This window comes from Lonchura striata, chromosome 2 (assembly GCF_050655825.1).
Source record: "Lonchura striata isolate lonStrDom1 chromosome 2, ASM5065582v1, whole genome shotgun sequence".
Lineage (NCBI taxonomy): Eukaryota > Metazoa > Chordata > Aves > Passeriformes > Estrildidae > Lonchura > Lonchura striata.
The window spans coordinates 35,544,157-35,565,266 of record NC_140704.1 but is presented as its reverse complement, the minus strand read 5'-3'; the positions used below and the strand labels follow the sequence as shown (position 1 = coordinate 35,565,266).

The 21,110-nt window shown below is 38.9% G+C and overlaps 1 protein-coding gene across 4 annotated transcripts in view; it reads right to left on the bottom strand.

The window, feature by feature from the left end:
- Positions 1–427: 427 nt before the first annotated feature.
- Positions 428–21,110, bottom strand: part of GALNT15 (polypeptide N-acetylgalactosaminyltransferase 15) — a 29,781-nt gene continuing 9,098 nt past the window's right edge. For all 4 annotated transcript variants that reach the window (XM_021538150.4, XM_021538151.4, XM_021538149.4 and 1 more), the window contains exons 5-11: positions 13,785–13,952; positions 13,065–13,182; positions 12,110–12,304; positions 7,214–7,345; positions 6,142–6,243; positions 5,249–5,386; positions 428–4,317 (exon numbers count right to left, since the gene is read on the bottom strand). In XM_021538150.4, the coding sequence (XP_021393825.2) occupies positions 4,171–4,317; positions 5,249–5,386; positions 6,142–6,243; positions 7,214–7,345; positions 12,110–12,304; positions 13,065–13,182; positions 13,785–13,952 (1,000 nt within the window). In that variant the 3' untranslated portion in view covers positions 428–4,170. The remainder of the gene's footprint in view (positions 4,318–5,248; positions 5,387–6,141; positions 6,244–7,213; positions 7,346–12,109; positions 12,305–13,064; positions 13,183–13,784; positions 13,953–21,110) is intronic.

Below are 21,110 nucleotides of genomic sequence, written 5' to 3'. Positions count from 1 at the left end.
AAAAAATAATTAAAAATTATCAGCTAGAAAGATAGTGAAACCACTATGGCTTCTTTCTCAAGTCATGTAGCCAGATTGTTTTTCCAAAACATCCTTCCAAAGCACCTGGTGAATAAGCAGCTGTGAGCTGCCTGAAGGGTGTGCCGGAGTTCATGCTTTCCAGGGACTCTGAATTTGGAGTTCTTACTCAGACTTTTCCAATGAAACCAATGGAAATTATGGCAGAGGTCTGCAAAATCAAACCCCCTCTAAGATGCCGATAAGTCCTGACAAGATGTACTTTTCTGTAAGACTATCAGGTGATGGCTGCATGAGGGTATTGCCACTGGATGCTTTCTGACTGGACTTTTTGCAGACCAGCTGTGCTGCAGCATGAGGAAAACAAGGCATTAACAAATCATAACACAATGAAGGAAATAAAAATATGTTTCTCTGTGCACTGATACACTTTATTCAGGGCAGACACGTGCAGTTTGCATAGCTTAAAAACATGAGCTTAAAAACATGTTACCTATTTGTAAAACACTCCTTTTTTACTCTATTCCAATATGTTTGCAGTTTGAATAGAACTGCTTGAGTTAAAATGAGATACAAAGTCAGCATCTGAAAGCTCTAACTCATATGTCACCTTCCAGCTGTTATGGAAACCTGGGCTGTTACTGTTCTTGTCTAGGATGCCTGAACATAGTTCCATTCTTTCCTGGGTATATCAGAAATGGAAGCTATTGCATTTCAATCAGCAGACAGTATAACATCTCAATGAACATCTTCATGACAGGACCTGGAGGCACTTACACCTGGACTGAGAGATACCCTCAATATTTCTGTGCTACAGGATTTAGCATGAAGGTTGGTAAACCTCCCATCCCCGTTTAGACTTCAGCATAACACATGGAGAGGAATTCTGCCATTGCTTCTCTGTGCCAGTGATGGCACCTCACCTAACAGGACAAACCCCAGCCTATGGCCAACACCAACTGCATCAACTGGGGCTCAGTTTAAAAGTACTCTGAACAGTATTTCAACTCTATTTTTTTCCATTTTCTATGAGCTGGGAGAGGAATAAACTAGACTGTTTAGTAAGTGCTGTCAACCAAAATGTGACCTGTTCTTGAATCTGACCTTTTAGCTCAGCTTCATGGGTGGGTTTGGCTCAAAGCACTGTGCCTGGGTTGTGAAATTCAAAGAAACAGGTGGAGTTACACTATAAGGTATTTATTTGTTATGCTGGAATTCCTTTGCTCTTGCCTGAGGCTCTCATTTGGAGGTCTTCAAAGTTTAAACTGTTTAATTCTTACCTGAAACATTTTGTCCTTACGTTTCTCTCCTGTCACGGGAATTAGTGGAACCTGGAATGTTGACCATGTCTAAATAGAGAACTGAATGTAATTCTATGTTTTGTGGTGCTCAAAGCATCATTGTGTGCTAGTATTAAATGAAAGATGGGTAGAAATGAAGAAAATATACCAGCATACTTAGCCACCACTCTTTGTTGAGCCCAGTTCCATGAGGAGAAGAGTAGCTGATAGATGTAACCACAGGGGCAAAGTCTAAATGACCACAATGAGGAAACAGTATTGGTACAACCAACCAATCCATTTAAAAGCCATATAGGAAAGAAAATAGGAAAAACAGGGATAGATGCTTTCCTTTAGGTTTTTTTTTTGTTTGTTTGTTTTTGTTTGTTGGGTGGTTTTTTGTTTTTTTTTTTTTTTTAATTTGTGTGTTCTAAGTTATGTTTCTATTAGAGGGAAGTGTGCTCCACAATCCATGTCCCCTTCTGGCCCATGCTCTGGAATTTAGTTCCCTTGGAAACCAAACATACATTTACTCTGTTAGTAAGTAAAACAAGTGCATTAACAATTATTTTCTAAATGGCACTGCACCATAGATTTTAATTTTATTTTTTGAAGAGGTATTAGGTAACATATTTTTCTATGGTACATATATCTACAGCAAACCTTATTTTCTATGTTTTTATCACAATATTGAAAAGTAGTGTAAATGAAGATGTCCATGTCTCTGAAATTCCAAACATTTCCTCTCTAAACCAGAAATATTTTCATTCTTCTTTGTGATAAATATCACTTGTGGTCAATTGCCATATTTGTATACACATTTTTTTAACATTTACCTAAATTCTGAAGGAATTATATTCCCAGTGTGGTGTCCAAAATATAATAAATAATACATAATTTAAAAACCTGGCATACTCATAATTTAAAATAAAAGCATCACATGTCATTAAAACAGCATTTATGCAATTTTTAAAATTCTCTTTTCTCACCCTGGATTTGGGCAATGGTCAGGTATCACTTGGTGTTCTGGAAGAGGTTGCTATCTTCATCTTAGCTGAAAATTAAAGCATTTTCCAGAATGTCTCAGGAGATTTTAAATGATACAGCAGAAATAGTAAGAGATTCTGATGCTATCAAAGAAAGCATAAGTGGTAATCAAGATGATTGGAGTGATGTCTTAACACAGTGTGGAATCTTTAGCACTCAAAGTAGACAGAGAGTTAGACACTGGGAGATGTTTTGGACAACACAACAGAGAATACTCTTCGTGTCCTCTGTTGTAATCAGTTTTGCTTGATACCAATTTATTGTGATTTACTGAGAGCAGGTAACTGGAAGGCTCTAAGCAGAATAATCTGTTAGTCCTTCCATTCTCTAAAGTTTAAACAATGTGCTGTACATTTAAAAAAAAAACCCACAATTTTCTGTCTCTTGGAAATAATTCAAAACCTAAATGAATTTCATTAATGATACCCTTCCCCTTTAATATGTACATAGGATTGTGATTGATTTATACTATAAATCAGATGTTGATCAGAGTTATACTATAAATCAGGTGTTGATGTGGGAAGACTCTTAGCAGGCTCTTGGGAAGTGTCATCATTGATTTAATTGATTTTATCTTCGGAAAGGAAAGTACCCTAATGAGATACTGAGGTGGAAGTTTGCTTGGCTAAGTTCATATTGTGTGAGACCATTCTTGTTATTTAACCTCATCTCTCATTCACTCCTTTGAAAGACAGCAGGTCAGCAGCAATGTAGGCTCTACAGAAGAAACTTCTTTAGAAAATTTGTTTTTTTCAGGATCATCTCGAAGACCCACAACAGCAAGAATCTACACAATCTTCTTGGCTAAAACTGACAGCCTGAAAGACTTAACTCAGGCTGCAAGCAAATGGAAGCAAAACCAGTATTTTGTTCCTAGGTAGCCACTGTTGAAACTGGCTGTTTCCCTTCACTTTCTGTTTTCAGCCAGCACTTCTGTTACTGTAATAATAATAGTAATAATAATAATAATAATAGTAATAATAGTAAGCTCATCCCATGGCTTTACAAGAGCAAATGGATGCTGCCAATTCTTTCTATTCCCAAATAAGCAGAGAAGTTGTTACCCTCCTTACTACTGCAAAAGTTTCCTGAGGAGTTGTCCTAAAATATAATTAAAAAAAAAAAAACAACAAAAAAAAAGTTATTAATATTTCAGTCATTCTCCCATCCAAATTAGACTGTGGATAAGGATTTAAGGAAGGGTGTGCCAAACACTGAGGACTGTCAATAGTCCAAGTCAATTAGAGCAATTAATGCCTAATTAAGTGTTAATTTATGCTCTGTGTAATCTCACAGAGAGTAGAAATTTGGCTCAGGTTAACTGCAAAACAAAATTTTTGCCATTACATGTGGAAATATTTATTACTTTTATACATACAAAACCTACTTTGTTTTATATGAGTTGAGGGCACTGTAAAACAAGGTTAAACTCCTGCCCTGGTTTAGCTGGCTTCCTCTTGCAGTTTCAAAAATCTCACTTTTCCTGTATCCTCAAAAGTCATAGCATATACTGAAGACAAGCTGTCTGGCAGCCAATTTTCCATGTTTCCATCAAAGGGCAAACCTAAATGTCTTCTGCAATAGCAGAGTTGAGAATTTATTGATTCTCACAATTTCTCTATTCCCTGCTTCACAGAATAAATAGAAATTTTAGCTAGAGCTGGATTAACCAGGAGCCAGGCTTTTAAACAAGAGACATTCCTGACTTCCTTGCATGCTACAGCAAACACAAACATCTTTCTTGTCCTTGCAGGAAATGCATCTTAAATCCCAAGCAGAAGTAATGTTAAACTTTGGAGACTTGACTTCTGTAGCGACCTGCCAGTCACCTCTGACGTAGCCCATGGGAACGTTCAAATTGCCACACCTGATTTGCATTCTTGTTACACGCATACAGAAACAAGTCCTTCTCATCTTCACTCTTTGCTGCCTCTATGCATTTGCCAGACAGGACATGGACAATCATTCCATTCTACAAGATGAGAGAAGAAGAGAAAGAAAGAACAAATTAAAAGTAAGGGATTTCCAGTAAAAGCTAGGCCATGTTTCAGAAAATTTATATACAATATATCACCAGTAACAACTGGTTGTTCAAATTTTTTTAAGCAATGCTCTAAACACAATGACTGGATTTAGCATTCTGCCCAGAGCATGGTGAATATTTGTAGTTCCTTTTGAAGCTAACATGAGTGGTAGGTGCAGAGTTCTTTTCCACCACCATTTTTCCTATGGCTACAGGTTGTCATCAGCACCACTTCAGTATTACAGACGACAACATTTTATAAGGACCAGTACTTGTCTTAGGAATCAAGCACAATTACAGTAGGACTGTTCCAGAGGATTGCTGCATCCCTACAAATACAGTAACTGCTATTTTCCCAGGCTGTCCCAAAGCATGACATTTTTCAGTCTTGTTGAGGAGTTCCTGCTCTGCTGGGTAAAGTTCACTGAAAAACAGTGAATTCCTCTAATAGGAAGTTTGCTCTTCTCTTACAATGCAGGAGAAAATTTATTGTTTCCCACTGAAAGCTCCACAAAGGGCTCTCATTTGGGAGGGGTCAGGATTTCCAAACCCTCCCTCAATCTGAAGGAAATGGGAACGGATTTGCCCTGCTCTTATTTTTACAACTACTGATTCTGATTCTATTCCAAAAAGGCCAGTAAAATAAACATGTAAAACAAAGAAATAGGATTTTAGGTGGGATTTCTGTAGTTTGTATTTCTAAACCAAAAGCTTTTTACATAGCCAGTGTTAGTGGGCAAGAGATATTCTGGGTTAAAAAGGTAAAAAAGTGAAATTTGCCCTTCAGGCATCTCATCTCTTCACACACAAATCCTGAAATCAGCCAGTGATCCCACAGTCACAATCACCTGCCTTTCCCCATGGCAGAGCCACTACTGACCTCCTGGACATCCCAGTGCTGGTTGCTGTTATCTGTCTCCTTTGTACAGTTTTGAGGGACAACCTTCCCGTGTCTGACATCAAAGCAAAGCAGTGGAGCAGAACCAAGTAAGATTTCCTTCATGTTATATTCAAAGTTCTGGGAAAGGAAGGGTTTGTTTGAACAATGATAGATGGACATCCCAGTTCATTTTTAAATGTTAATACTAAAGGTAATTTCCTGTACATGTTTGTTAAGATACAACCCAAACAGGAGTGACAGAGACCAAACAGCCTTGACCCTTCAAAGCAGTTCCCCCTGCTAGCTAATTCTGGCATAACTATTTACCTAAGGAAAGGCTTTGTGAACCATGACTATGTGTAACATAAACCCACCCTATCACAAAATTTTCCAGTTTCATAAATATTTGAACAGAAGGGTGTTTCTGACAGTGTATTCACGTGCTGCAGTTTGAAATGTGCCTGCAGCTCACCCTGAGCTAGACCGATGCCAGCTAGGGAGTCTAAATGAATTTACCTCCCGCCTTAGACTGCAGTTTAGGCATTAATCCTCAGATTTAGTAACTAATAGGGAGCCCCCTCCTCCCCCCTATATTTTGGAACTGTTATGTATTTTTTACTGACAAGCTTTCTGTTCCCCAGACACTACCAAATATACTAAACAAGTAAGCCCTTAATTTTGTCTCCTGGAGCAAAGTCTGGTATCTACCTCAGTGACACATGTGGCATTGGCATTTTTTGAGTGGCACTTAGCTGTGGAAGCGTGGGCATTGTTGCCTTAGCACATACTAATTTTGAACATGCCAGTATTTCCACTAGTATCAACCCAGCCACTTACATCTGCATGGCTCCCTAGATCTGACACAGTGTCTACATACTCAAAGTGTACATTACCTGGGTGACACTGTCACTGCAAGGGGAGAGTTCAATAGACCCTTCTGCAGTAGCTCTTCCAGTTCTGTAATCTGCACAGAAGCCAGTGCCAGTATTGTAAAGCTGTAAGTAAAATTTATACTGAAATAAATCACAATTGGATACAAACAAAATATCCTTCAGCTAACATTTTGTGATTGTATCCCTTTATGATACATGCTTTTGTTCATAAATCAGGCACTATTTCTTTTCTTTCAGACTTGATCTTGCATATTGATTTTGCAAACTAATATAAAAGCCAGAGTTTCACCAAGGGTCAGTGTTATCCAGTGAGTTTTGTTTAAATTAGAGAGATCCACTTCTGGGTTTAACTATTTTGATAATTAAAAGAAAGGTATCAAAATGCTTATACTAGTGGAAAATTGCACTTCAATGGGACACTGTAGTCAGAAACATGACAATTCTTGTGATCCACACTCAGTTGTTACACTTTTCTCAAGCTAACTTTGAAAATAAAGAGCACGTAAAATAGTAAAAGGACACAGTAAAATCTGGCTAAAGATAGCTGAGTGTGAATTAATTAGTAGACCTTTTTGCCTTGTTGGGGGAAACTTCCTTCCAGTAAGGCTGCTGGGAATAAATTAATATTTAATGAATTATAATTATCAACTATGTGTTAAAAAAAAACAAACAACAGACATTCCCTGTCCTGTACACAGCCAGGGAACTGCTATTGCTATCACTTTTGTCCTTTGGGAAGTGCAGGGCTGAAGAAATGCTTTTTATTCTCTTTGTGCACTTGGGTCAGCACAGAGATATCTTGGCTGCTCTCACTTCTGTCATCTGCATGAGGCAATGCAATTCTTTTCCTTTATTAATTGCACCTGAAGAACCTAAGGTTAGGATCCTCTGAGCTGTGGCACTGAACTGAGTCAGACAGTCTGGGTTCAGTTCCTGGCTGCTTTGTCTTTGTCCTCCCACCCTGGTTGTATTGCCTGTTTGGACCAAGTAGTTAGGACATGGAAGTGACACTGGAGTCTCTGAACAATGCAAAAAAAAAAAAGTTCATTCTTTATAGTGTGTTTTCTCTTACCTTGCCAGAGAGTCTTGGTGTGTCTCCAGGCTGGGAGAGTTCAGGGTACACATTTGATAGAAACCACTGGAAATTTCTACAGCCCAGTCTCTTCTGAAGCTGAAGGCGCTCACTGCAGTCTGGCTTCTCTGCCTTTATGGAGAAAGGGGAACAAGGTTGCTGGTGTATTTGTGTTAGAGATGCTAGAAGTGGAAATGAATTATTGGAAATGAATGAAATGAAACAGGAATTATTCTACCAGCTTTTCTATCCTGAATGTTACAAATATTTAGATGTATCTCTTATGACATATGCAAAGGGGGAGATCCAGCTATAGCCCTTCTCAAACTTTATGCTCAAACAGCCACAGTTTGGCATTGTGACAGAAGTGTTTTGGAAGTAGCATACATTGTGAAAATAAGTATATCCTCTAAAAATTATTATTATACTGCAAGATAAGTCAGTCTTTATCATATTTCTATTTTAAAAAGTCAGGACCAAGTTTGATAATTGTTGCACTGAAATTCAGTGGGTTTGTATTAGATTGCCATTTAATATAGAATTTTTCCCACTGATAAAAACTCAGTTTCCTGGCCTTTAACAGCCCAAATTACCCAGTTACTGTCAGTCCTCTATGATCAGAGGGAGTAAGTGATGACAGAATTTAACCCAAAATACAGTCTATCACCTATTATCTGTCTATTATCTGACATTTACTAAATCTAATGAACAAAGGTTCTCTGCAGCTATAATACATAAAACCCTTTCTATGATATCTCAATTTTCTTGAATTATAAAGACACAAGATCAGCTCTAAACTTTCTTATGAAAAACTAAACTCTCTTATGAAAAAAGACAAATGCCTTACACTCTTGGTGCAGCTACAGGCATCTGTACTGCAAAGGACTGACAGGCTGAATGTTTGAGGGTATTTAGCGCTATAGATGACTAACAGGGTTCTCAAAACCTCTAAGCACTTGTGTCTAATTCTTCAGTTTCAAAACCACACAAATGCTTTTCTAAATCTCTCAGTGCCCAAATATTAAAAACATCTAACAACTCTTAAAAGTTTCTCTCCTCTTTCTTGCCAGTAGTAGATCTCCCCTCTTCATGTTTCTGCTTTTTAAAAAATGCAGTTTGGGATGGGATTCCAGGAAACTGGTCTGCATTTCTTTGACAAATATTAAAATTGGGAACATAAGCAGAGAATTGCTGGTAAATAACTTCTTCCCAGACCAGCTATTTCTCTGTATCCATAAAGAAAGAAATGGACTTCGTAGCATGGAAAACACTGACAAATGAAGGGCCTTGGTGAACCAAGATGAGGTGTTAGTCTCTAAAGGCAGGGATCAATCCTTCCATGTGGCACTTTTTGCCAGCCTCTGTAAACTCCACAGGCAAAGCTCAACAGTTGCAGTATGTTAAAGAGAACCTCATACTTCAGTGCCAGTCTTAGATTCAATAAGCATAACAACAAAATTTAGCAATTCTGCACCACATGAACCTGTCCTCTAGAGGTTTTCTTGGAAAAGGGGGAGAGAGAGAAGAAAAATGCTTCCCCTAAAAGAAGATATTTCTCATGAGAGTCTGCCTTGGCTGAGGAAGGCAGTGGCAGTAAATCTCATTCTATCTCACTAGTTACAGTTTGCATTTGATGCTGAATAAATCATGTAAATAACATAAAGTCATTGTCCCTGTAAACCAATCTGAAAGGAAACTGCTTGTAAATTAAATATGCAAACCACGCAAGAAAAGGAGCAAAAGAGCTGGTGGCTGAAGTAGTAAAGAGCTGCGAAGAGCCTATTTAATCTGTTTAATGCTCGCACCACAGGCATTTTTTGCAAAATGTGATTCAGACAATAAACCAAGAAGAGTTATAAAGCCAACTAAATGGGGATCACTGGTTGTTTTCTGCAGTGAGCAATGGTGGTGGTGAAGACTCAGGGAGAATTCTATAGCTGCCCATAGGTGGCTCTGCTCACCCTCTCAGCGCAATAAATCCCCTCAGGGCCCTTTGCCGCTGAGTGGCAATAATGTCCTTGCTTGCTTGTGCCTTTTGAATAACATCCCAGTGCACTGACAGGCTGAAAACATCGGCTGTGAAAGAAAGGAACACACAAAAAGGGCCATTTATGTTACGGCATGCTGCACACAGAGATCATAAAATTGATCATTTGAGGGAGCATAATACTCAGAAGTAGTAAAACTATTCTGGCTAGAATAAACTCAGGCAAAAGGTCATGCTGCTTACAGCTAGCTGTATCATTGGTGACTGTAGTTTTTAGTAGATAAAATTGCTTCTGAGCTGACAAGAAAAGCCTTCAGGGAATTATTAAATGATTTAAAGACCTCACTGCCCATTTTAAAGGCTTGGTCTAGTGACTATAAACCTTTGTGAATCAATTGACAAGCTCCTGGCCAGTGGAGTTCAAACCTGCAACATAGACAAGGAGGAAGGATCTCTTAAAAATATGTGAAAATAAGAGTAAAAAAAGGAAACACAATAGTTCCAGACTCTACAATTAGTAGGCTGACTGAAGAGGCAGATCCACTGGTGGAACATAAGGAGGTCGGACTAGGTGACAAGAGAGAAATCACATTGATACACAGTCCCGTTCCCCTCCCCACTATAATGCAGCTCCTGCTGGATCTGGCTTTCTTGGGTGATGGCCTGCCCTGAATGACTGAGGCATACAGGACAGGTATTACTGGAGCCAGTGGTGCTCACCAGTGCTGATGAGCTCATGAAAGCCACCAGGAGTGGTGGCAGCCTGGGCTGCAGTAATCAAGCCCTTGAGTTTGTGATCTCAAGGAGTGTGAGCCTGGTGAGGAGCAAAGTCAAGACCCTGAACTTTGCAAGAGCAAACTTTCAGCTGTTTAAGGAGCTGATGAGAGAGATCCTCTAGGAAACTGTCCTTAAGGGCAGAGGTGCTGACCAGAGCTGGCAGCTCTTTAAAGCCACTTTTCCTACAGTGCAAGAGCTTTCTCTATCCCAGTGTGTAGGAAATTGAGCAAGGCAGGCCAGAAACTGGCACTACTGAGCAAGGATCTGGTCCTCAAACAGAGAAAGAAATGCACAGACAATGAAAGTAGGGACAGGTGACCTGAGGAAAGTACAGGGATATGCTTTGAATGTAGCGTGGGGACAGAAAAGCCAAGGCAAAGCTGGAACAGGACTTGGCAAGGGACACAAATAATCACAAGAAGGGATTCTATAAATGCATAGGTCAGAAAAGAAAGGACAAGGAGAGTGAAACCCCCCTCCCCACTGATAACCAAGAAGAGTAAACTGGTGGCGACTGATATCGAAAAAGCTGAAAGAATTCCTCAATCTTTGCTGGCAGTCAGGTCTCTATTCTCTCAAGACCCTGATCCTCTGAGTGAGTGGGGAAGGGGAAGGAAGTCCCTCACCCTATAAGGGAAGAACAAGTGAGGGATCACTTGATGAAACTGGATAGAAGTGAAAGCTTCAGGGAGAATTTAGAGCAGACTCCCAGTACCTAAAGGGGGGCTTAAAAAAAGGAGCAGCAGTTTTAAATTCAAAGAGAGCAGGTCTAGATTAGTTATTGGGAAGAAATCCTTTACTCAAGATGGTGGTGAGGCATTGGCACAGGTTGCCCAAAGAAGCTGTAGATGCCTCATTTGAGGAAGGGGATGAGGCATCATCCCTGAGGCCTCATCCCTGTTCACGGCCAGGCTGAATGGGGCTCTGAGCAGCCTCATCTAGTGAATGGCATCTTTGCACAAGGCAGGGGAGTTGGAATGTGATGACCTTTAAGGTCCCTTCCAAACCTAACCATTCTCTGATTCTATGATTCTGTGAAACACAGGAGCAAATACGAATGGAAACTGCACAGCACCTACCCATGCTCTGCCTAAATGCTTCCTGTGAAAGTTTTTCTCCTTAAAAATGTGGCATTGTTAAATGAACAGGAAGATAAATGATACATTTTCATTCAAAACTGCTCACAAGTTTGTCCACTGCCTTGTAGAAAGAATATGATTAGAAGAAAAGGTACCAGAGCCAGAGAATTCCTGAGAACTGCAGCAACATTAACATTATTAACTACATTAACTACACCAACATCATTCCCCACATCTGCAAGACACCCAATAAGCAAACATCCACTTGTTTATAATACAAGGGATACACAGATCCTTGACCACCCCTGATCTGCCATGGGGACTGTACTTAAAAAGCAGGTGTGGACATTCTGTAGTTACTGGATGGTGTGTAACCTGCAAGATGGTTCAAGTGTAGCTGCATGCCAGGGCTACACCACACATCTGCCTGCAATGCTGTCCTAGCTTACAGGCTGCTGGGAAACCAAATTCCTGGAAGAGTGTCTAGTCAGATGTCTGCACCATGTTTCTAATGAAAATATAACTTGTAAATAGTGGTGTGTTGAGATCTAACTTTCTCAGTTCAGTTACTTCTGGATATGTCAGTTCACGGAAAAAACCCACCTTTTTTGTCACTAGACCACTCAGATATATTCCCTATAATTTTCCACTCGTTTGTGAATAATACCGAATATCCTCAGGAGCCATATGAGGAAAACCAGTAACTGAGAATGAACTCTCTAGGACAGTCCTTTGAGCACACAGGGGTGCAGGCTTCCACTTCAGATGCATCACAACCCTCCAGGTACTATCAGTGAAAAAACAAACCACAGCTTTTTGGGGAGTCATTTGGAGAAAAGTTATACTCCACAAGGTTTGATAACTTCAGCACAAGGCTGAACTTAGGCACAAGTTTCTCTCCTTCCTTATCTGACAGCTCTTTCACTGGAAGGTTTAATAAAAATATTATCTATCCCCTGCATCTGACTGCATACAGACACCCCCACTCATATTCCTCTCCCTTCACCTATCTCAACACAAACCTCCAATACAAACCACTACAGGTGTCTTTACCTTGCTGATTAAGAAAGCCACTGTGTCATGCTTGTAGAAGTTCTCTTTAAAGGAGCCCAGCCAGATCTCTGCTATTCGGATTTTGTTCCTCACAATGGCCTCTTCATAGGAGAAACTATGGGGGAAGCGACTTCGATACACGTGCCCAACTCGGGAGCATGGGATAATTTCTACAGAGCCACCACAGAGCCATGTCTGAAACACAGGTGAAAGCACAAAAAGAGATTACCTTATTTAGATTACTTTTATCTGAAATGGAGAAGCTCCTTTACTCTAGGCTCTCCTTCAGGAAATCCTGGAAACAGCAGAAGCATTATTATATATTTCTTCATACATTGCTCCCCACAGACACAGAGAAGATCCTGGGCATTCAGACCTCTGATTTGATCCAGTATGGGTATTTCTATTCCTTTATGTTTTTCTGTGCACAAATAGTGCAGAGGAGTAGAGAGATCTGGGTGCACACCTTCCCTTATTTTGGACAATAAAAACACTGTGCCCTTTGTGCCTGCAATTTTCATTGATTTTCAATGTCAGTTACTCTTTGTATTCAGCAAAAATCAATGCAAAGAATTAAATATAAACAATTTGCTATTAAAACTACAGGCTGGCAAAGAAATAAAGCTACTCTCCTTTTGGTCCATGCTAACATGCCAGAATAGAAGAAGCAGCTTTCAGAGGGTGCCAAAAGCAGTGACTCAGGCCTCGGGCAGATAGTGATAGCCAGCAAAACTTCCTTCTTTTGATATAATACTCCTAACTCACAGAACCTGCATGTTCTTGTATAGTCCTGACAGGATGTGGAGTGTGGGGATAGATTTCTGCAGGGAAGGTTGTAGTCTCCGTAACCCAAAATGTTCTGCACTGTTTTTACAAATATCTTCTTCCTTTTTCACTCAAGTTCCTTAAAATTGCAAGAGTTATTACAGTTTGATGTTTTAATTAAGGTCCTTACCCTAATAGATAGTTCCAGGTTTTCTGCTCCCCACATGGTCATGTCAGAATCATAAGCTCCAGTATTTTGGAAGTAATGGCGATCCATGGCCACCACTGCACCAGCTACTGCAGGACTCCTGTGTAGAAAACAGTTTGGAAGTGAACACCTTGATTTATGGGAATTACACAGAGGGTGAAAATTCCACCATTTCCATAGCGAGAGTATTACAAAATGATTAAATACTGCTCCATATAAGCTTGAATAAACTGATTATCTAACCAAAATAAAGGACAACTGGAGTGTAATTCTAGGATTTGTTTGGGGAAGGGAGCTAAGAGCTGAATTATCAAATAAGACTCAGAACAGTGAGAACACTGCACACATGTACATTCAAAACAAGAGGCAAACAGATCATGACTAACACATCTCTTTTAACTCTGTCTTTTGCTTTCCCTACAAACCTCCACACCTTGTCTAGTCAGGCTGTACTCTAGTTGTGTCAATGTGTGGAAAGTATTTGTCACACTGTGACTGCAGTATGGTTAGAATGATTACTAAAGGCCAAAACAAACAGCACAAACAAAAAACTTATCCCTTAAGAATTATTAACTGAGCATATGCAAGTAACCACACCTTTCTCTTGTTAGCTGGAAGATGACCCAAGATGAGCCAAGATGACCCAAACTGTCCAGTTTTGTTGCTGAGTTGGGCAAGGCACATTGTCTGATGGACTGTTACCTGATAGGGCTGATGGGAGACTGTCGTACCTTCTCTTCATGCTCTGGCACTGGTTCCCAATGAAAATCTAATTTCCAATCAAAAACACCTCGATGCAAGCCCACAGAGTGATAGTACTGAAAGGTCTTCCAGTCTATGACATCTATGACAGGGGAGACGACACTGTTTCTGAAAAAGACAATACCATTTATTTCCAAAACCAAAGCATAAATTAAGTCAGTTCCTCTGTTAGTCCTCCTCTTTGACACTGCCAAACACAAGCAGTGTTCTCCTCTATATGCTGAGTGCCCTTACCCTGCTGACAGAAGCTCAGGTACTCATTGCATGGGAATACTGAGCATGCAGTGAGGGATCTAAAGATCAATAATTTACTGATATGCTTGTACTTTGCATTGTCATTTAACACTCTCTAGAATTTTGTTAGGAGTAAATAATCAGAATTCTTTTAAAGCTACTTCACATAGGGCCCCAAGCCTCTGATGCTTACAGGCTCAGCATGGATGCAAAGTTTATAGCAGAATTTTGGCCTCTCACTCTTTACCATCCTTTGATTTTCCTGTAAATGTTGCACACACTTCATGAATATGTCACATCAGGCCAATAGAATGCACTTAGCCTTAGTTTGTTCTGCTGGTTGTTTTGAAAAAATATTTATTACTGAGCTCATAAGCCAGTGCCTGTTTGTATTTTATCACTATCTTAGAATGCTCTTGCAAATGCACTGTCACAGGGTGGAATCTACTTTTAAGAGCAAGAACAGAGCCAATACACTGTAAGTGGCAATCCCTGAACTTATTTCTAACGTAAGTTAAATTTGGATTAGTCTGAGAAGTGGTACTAGACATTTCCCTATGGCAAAGAAGTCACAGTATTTCACAGTGTACTTGCACATCCTGGTAGTTCAGACCAGCCTTCAGTGTTCCTTGTTTTCAGGTCAATGATATATCACATTTGGAAATGTTCAGAGTATGAATGAAATGGTATTAGGGACTGCAAGGAAAAAGTGTTGAAGAATAACATTATCCATTTCTTCTCTCTTATGCTAAAAGCAGTCCCTGGTCTCAGTGCAAAGGCTGGCCTACAGATAAAAGTTCTGGAGAAAAATCAGTAATATTTAAGAGGGATTAAAGTACACTGGAAAAAAAAAATTATTGTTCTAGAGTAGGAATATCCATGTAGGAAATTATTCCCTACGAAAAAACTTCCTGTTAAAACAGAGAGAGAGAGAAAAATTAAACTTTGGGGGCAAAATGTAGATGTTTTTTCTCCTTTTTTAAGATGTATATGTTGGTTGGAAAACACAAGGAGGGAAATTTGCTTGAAACATAAGACTGTCAGTGAAGAAAGGACACCTCAGAAGTCTCCAGTGTATTTTTCTATGGCAGAGGCCAGAACCAGCTAAGGAAGATGATAGCTCTGGGTGATGTTAATGTAATCTTGAAATCTCTACTCTGCCTCTACAATGACTACAATAATGTTTTTTCAGTATCAGAGTGGGGGAAATGCCCAACTTTGTTTTTTCACAGTTGACATTTCCTGTAGAGGATTTTAGAAGCCCACAGAGAAACAAACAGACTACTGCTTGCTAATTGAGAGTACAAAGATGAACCATGCAGAAGATTGCTTTAAAATGACCCAGGTTTTTTTTCCTAGTAAAAGCAGACTATTCTATGATGAGCTTAAGCCAGGAAGATTTAAAATAGAAAAGTGATTTTATTTCTCTGCTCAGGTATAAAACCATCCTTTATAATATGCAATAATAAGCACTCTTAGAAACACGCATCTGGTTTATAAATAGGTGAGAAAATTTTATAGTCACATGTAGGATTTGCAGGCTCAGGAAGTGAGTTCCTGTCATCCTTCCCCAGAACTCAAGAAGAAATGTAAAGAAGTGATATTAAAAAATAATAAAGCTGATATCCTTCCATGATTCTCTTAATGATGTCCCTGTGATACAATTTTGTATCTGTGACACAAGAAACCATCCAGCAGGACCCTTTCTACTGGAAGCTTTACACACTAACATCATGCAAAGCAAACTACCTGCTTCTAGAAGTTGCTAAAGGCATTGTCCCACTGGACTCACACAAACAGGCATTTATTTTCTTTGATATGCTGGGGGAAATCCATCTGACAAATTGGATTTTAAATGACTAAACGTCAAAAATGAAAAGTAACAGTAATTTCTAAAGCCTGCTGCATTCTCCAGTGTACAAATATTTCTGACAACTGCCTGGTTGGGAGTGCAGATGCAGCTGCATAGTTCCCACCTCAGTTTGCTGCTCCTTGCCAAAACCCACACTATCTATTGTTACTGGTTTATCCATTCTCATTCAGACAGGACTGAGGAATTAATGATCCCAGGGTAGTTTATTTTACTATTTCAGATTCAAGAGGGAAATATCAGGAGGGTGTATTTGAGTAGAAGCCAGAGGCAATGTAGACTAAACTTCTCAAAAGACCTTGACCACGCAAACTAGACCACATGAAGTGATCCTGGATAGTTCAGATAGAAACAATGCAAATACAGACACACTCAGATATATTCTGGATCAGATGATCCAAACATCTCAGATTATCCTATGTTTTCATATCATTGTAACTATTTGAAATCTGTTGTTTTTTTTTTTTTTTGAATCCACCTTGAATTTGTTGCCACAAATTTGTTGCCACAGCTCCAAACTCAGGTGGTCCTTCTGGCATGAGTGCAATTGCTCACAAGAGTAGGCACCACAGTAGTAGTTCTAGTTACTGGGCACAGATTCTTCAATATTTCAATTCAAGAAATATACCAGTAAGGACATAATGGATTCTGATAGTTTGGAGACCAAGCAATTATCCAAACTATCTGCAAATTATGACATGGAAAATTACAGTGTTTAAGTTGAAAATAACTCACAGGAATAGGCCATGTTTTATCCTGGCTAAATTCAACCATAAACCAGAACAAAATAAAATCTGATCAACTTTCCCACAAAATTATACAGTAAAAATTGATAACTGCTTTAGAGTTACTATTCGTGTAGCTTTTTCAGAATGCCAATTTTCAAGAGTATGTTTGTAAGAGTAATTCTAGACTTTCACCTGGTGTAAGGGTAGTATAGTCACAATGTAGCCCTGCTGAAACCAACAGAAACACAACTTCTTTAAATATTGGGAGTGTCTTTCTGATCTGAAACAGAAGAATCTAGTAACTTTATCTTGTGTGGAATGTGGTCAATATTCAATTTTAATCCTAAACAAGCAGTGCTTTACCCACTTTTTGTTGGTAAGATTTAAAAATAAATTGCTGTTTTCTGCATATTCAATGATGGCTTGACATTTGCGTAGTGCTAAATGCAAATTTGCAGTAGATGATAATTGGAAGATGTTCTTAGCTATTCTTGTTTTTAACTGAGTAACTGGCAGACAGCAACTTCTTGGCACTTTGAAATGAAACACAAACTACTGCTAATTTTACTCTGTGGAATCTGAGGAAAGGGAAAAACAGGAAATTCAAATGCAACTAGCAGCAAGGCTTTGAACTGTTTGACTAATCTGTGAATATTTCAAATGCTTGGAACTCACACAAATTACAAAAGGTCACAATTCCATGAAAAAGAGCAACCCAAACAAGAACAATTTCCTGGTTTGGGATTTCTTTACCAAATACAATTGCTAATGAAATATCTTCCCATGACCCTTTAGAGTCAGCATGGACATTAAGTTCTTTTTTAATTTTAAACTAAGTAACACAGGAAGAGAAAGATTTAATTAATGTATCAGTTTTGAAGTTTTTGATACACTTTTTTTTTTAAAAGTACTTTTGTATTGATTTATACTTTGTTTCGCTGGGAAGGTTATCGATCTTAATATGTTTAAATCCTCCTTTAAATAAGGAGAAAAAGAAACCCAAAAAAAACCAAATATGAAAATTATGTATATTCCTTAACCTATTTCAGGGTGCATCACAGCTTGCAAAAATTAGATAGCTAAGAAATCCAGGCAGTCCCTCTGTTTCTGACCACAGTCAAAATTTCAGTGAGTAACTGAGGATCCAAGTTGGTTCCACAAAATGCTGCATTTCCATTGAGAGCACCTTGCTGGCTAACTGCAGTCTTAAAAATACAGACCACTTGAAATTAGGTAGGGTTAATAAGAAGATAAAATGCAGTGATAAGGAATGTTATAAAGGATTACTTAAATACTGCCTTACAGACCAACTCCAGACTAACTTAGGACTTAGGGACAGTCTACTTGAATGGATGGATGGGCTAGTCTGTTGTTTTGCAGTTTGTTCTTCTGTAGTAGGTTTTAAATATTCCCTGTTATAAGTTTGTAATGATTCATTCCATGTACCCCATTTGGCTTCCCTAATGGTTCAGTCCTGAGTTGTTTACCCCAAGATTTTCCCTGTGAAAGATTGTAAAGAGGTAGCTTATCGTCCCATAACCTACCACGTAAATGCAGAACATTTAATGAATTTGAAATGAGTGTTATTGACAAATGGGAGATATAAAAAGGATAGAGCACAGAAATCCCAGGAAGTAGGCTGTTACATGTGAAGTGTATGGAAAGCTTTCAAAACAGGAAGAACAGCATGGAATTGCATGCTCAGATGCTGGGGTTGTGTGGGCTCTGAATGGATAGCATCATGCTTCGCCAAGCCTGTGAGAAGTAAAACAGATGGCTTATGTATTTGGTAGCTCAAAAAGCTGGGATATGGGCCACTGAAAAGTGGGGAATCAGAATAAAAGAGATGAAGAAGCTGTTCATCTTTAGTGCAGAATATTTCCTTTCTCTCTTGTGTATTAACATAAAACCAGAACCACACAGAAATTTTCTGGACAGCAGAATCCTTTCTATTCCTGTATCTACAAGCAGAGGCTTCCATTTATTCCCAGTGGGAGCACACAGATGATGAAACACCTTTCCACTGCTATGCTAACTTGTTATTCTGTATATCAGCCTTTTCATTAAAGATCAGTGACCTAGAATTATAGTACTAAGTAAAGGAATTTTGAATTTTAGAAACCAGATAAGCTTTTTAAAATAATGTAACAGGTTTCTGTTTCCTAATCTAATATTTGAGCTGTGATACAGGCAGTGCTCCAGCACAGAGAGTAACAGCCTTTGCAATGAGGAGCAGGGAAAAGGTCCTAAGGCCCAGCTACCCCTTTGCAAACCACCCCTCTGTCCATAGTAATGGTGCCCAGGCCTCTTTTACAGGTGGAGCTCCTTGTCAAGGATATCATCAAGGTTCATTTTGCTTTCATGAAGTATTTTCAGGAAATAAGTTTTGGAGTTTTTTTTTTTTTTTTTTTTTTTTTTTTAATTAGGCTGTTTCAGCATGGTGGCCACTGCTTTTAGATCAAAGGAACAACATTTTTAAGGCTTCATGGCACAGTTCATTATATAACCCCTCTGCCTTTTCCTGCCTTTGGACAGAATACAAAATAGCAGCTCTGCAGTCACCTGGAAAAGGCAAACTCTTCCAAGGATGACTGTAATAATGGCACAGCTGCATTGTTGTGCACCATGCTACTCACCTGGAATTAGCCTGGAACACAAACAGTTGTCAAATAAACTGATTTGTGGGGTATCTCATGTAGTTTTCTAATATTGTCCAGGTACCTATGGTATTCATCCTTGAATAATCAAAATGTCAAGGACTGCTTTAGAAACCACTGAAGCATTCTCTAGGCAATATACTAAGCTGATGCACAGGTTCCCAGTCCTTTTTTTAGCCATGGTTCACAGAACTAGTCCCAGTCAAGGTGCTCAGAAGTGTATATTGTGTATATTCAAAGATTTTGGAATTACTTAATACTTTTTTTTTCAGAAAAATAAATTAGATTGGGTTAGCAAATAAAGCCATCAGGTAGGGAGATGAAATGTCATTACCTAGAACAAGTCAAATATCTGCCAAGTATTTCTGTATAAATATTTCTATACCTGAAAAACTTGGATAATTTTTCTTATATTTATCCTACAGTCTACTAAAAACTGTGAGTATCTCTCTTATTGTATGTTCAACTCACAGTGAAATCTCAATCTGGGCAAGGATCTCTCAGCATCACTTTTAAGACAGATCGCAATAATAGTGACACACTTGGATCAGGAGTCTAGAAAATTAGGCTTAATGACCATTTTTAAAGTTAAAACCACTCTATAGCTCCCTTAAGTGCCTGCAAAGGTTTGAGCTTTGAAAGGCTGCGTTGGTCCTTGCCAGTAAACAACTCACTCACTCCAGGTGATTGTTTTTCCATCCTGTCCCTCCAGCAAAAGTGCATGAGTTACAGTTTGATCGGTACATTAAGAAGAGGAAAGATGGATATTTCACCAGTCGTTCTCAACTTCCTGTGCTTTCCTCACTTGGGTAGTCTCAGGGAGTGCACATGATTCAATTTAACAGCTCCTCAAGTGCTAAATGAAGCCAAGTTGACTATGCTAATGCTTTACCATTTCCATGGTGATCTCCATGCAAGCATTACAAGCAATTTACGAAAAGTCATGAATTAATTTCCTTATCAAGTCAGTGTAATTGTCACCATTCTTCAGCTGGAGAAAGAGGGACAGTAAGGGAAGGTGACTGCCAAGTGCCTTAGACCTTATCTTCCCTCCTCAATGGAGGATGTCTCCTCACTAGCAGAGACAAAGCTTCCAGGGTCAGACACAGTGACTGATAAAGCACACAGAAAGAGATAGCTTAACCCATATTATTATCCAATCAGTTTTCCACCTTTGCTTCATTAATCCAATTAGATATTAGTTAATTCACTGTTAAAGTCTGCTCTCCTGGGGTAGTGAATGAGCATATGGGCCCTATAAGGGAAGAGAATTCCCTTCTCACTTCCTGGTGACAGTGCTACAGACTCTGAATGACAGCAGACTTGGAGGCTTTGCATTCCCTCAGGAGGGATAATTTTTGACAGTGAATTTTTGATATTGTGGGGTCCTAACTTCTCTCTTGCTGTTGTAATTTTACTTTCACTACAGCTCTCCTCTGAGACTCTTTGTAACTTTCAATTTCAGCAATTTCAACAGCCTTGAATAAGGACTGGCCAATTGATACACACAGTAGTTTTGCTTGAACATCAAAAATAGACTATAGTTCAAGGCAGAAGAATCATGAAGTATATTCATAGAAGACCATCTAATTTGTCAGCAAACAAAAAATAATCTGCTTTTCCAAGGAGAACCTTTTTGAAAAGAATATTCCTGGCATTCTAGGACAGCATTACTCTTGCTTTCAGTATTCTTAATGTTTTCATTCAAATGATGTAATAATTTCTAAAAGCTCACATTAATTTTCTTGTAAGCAAACATAATAAGCCATAAAATCAG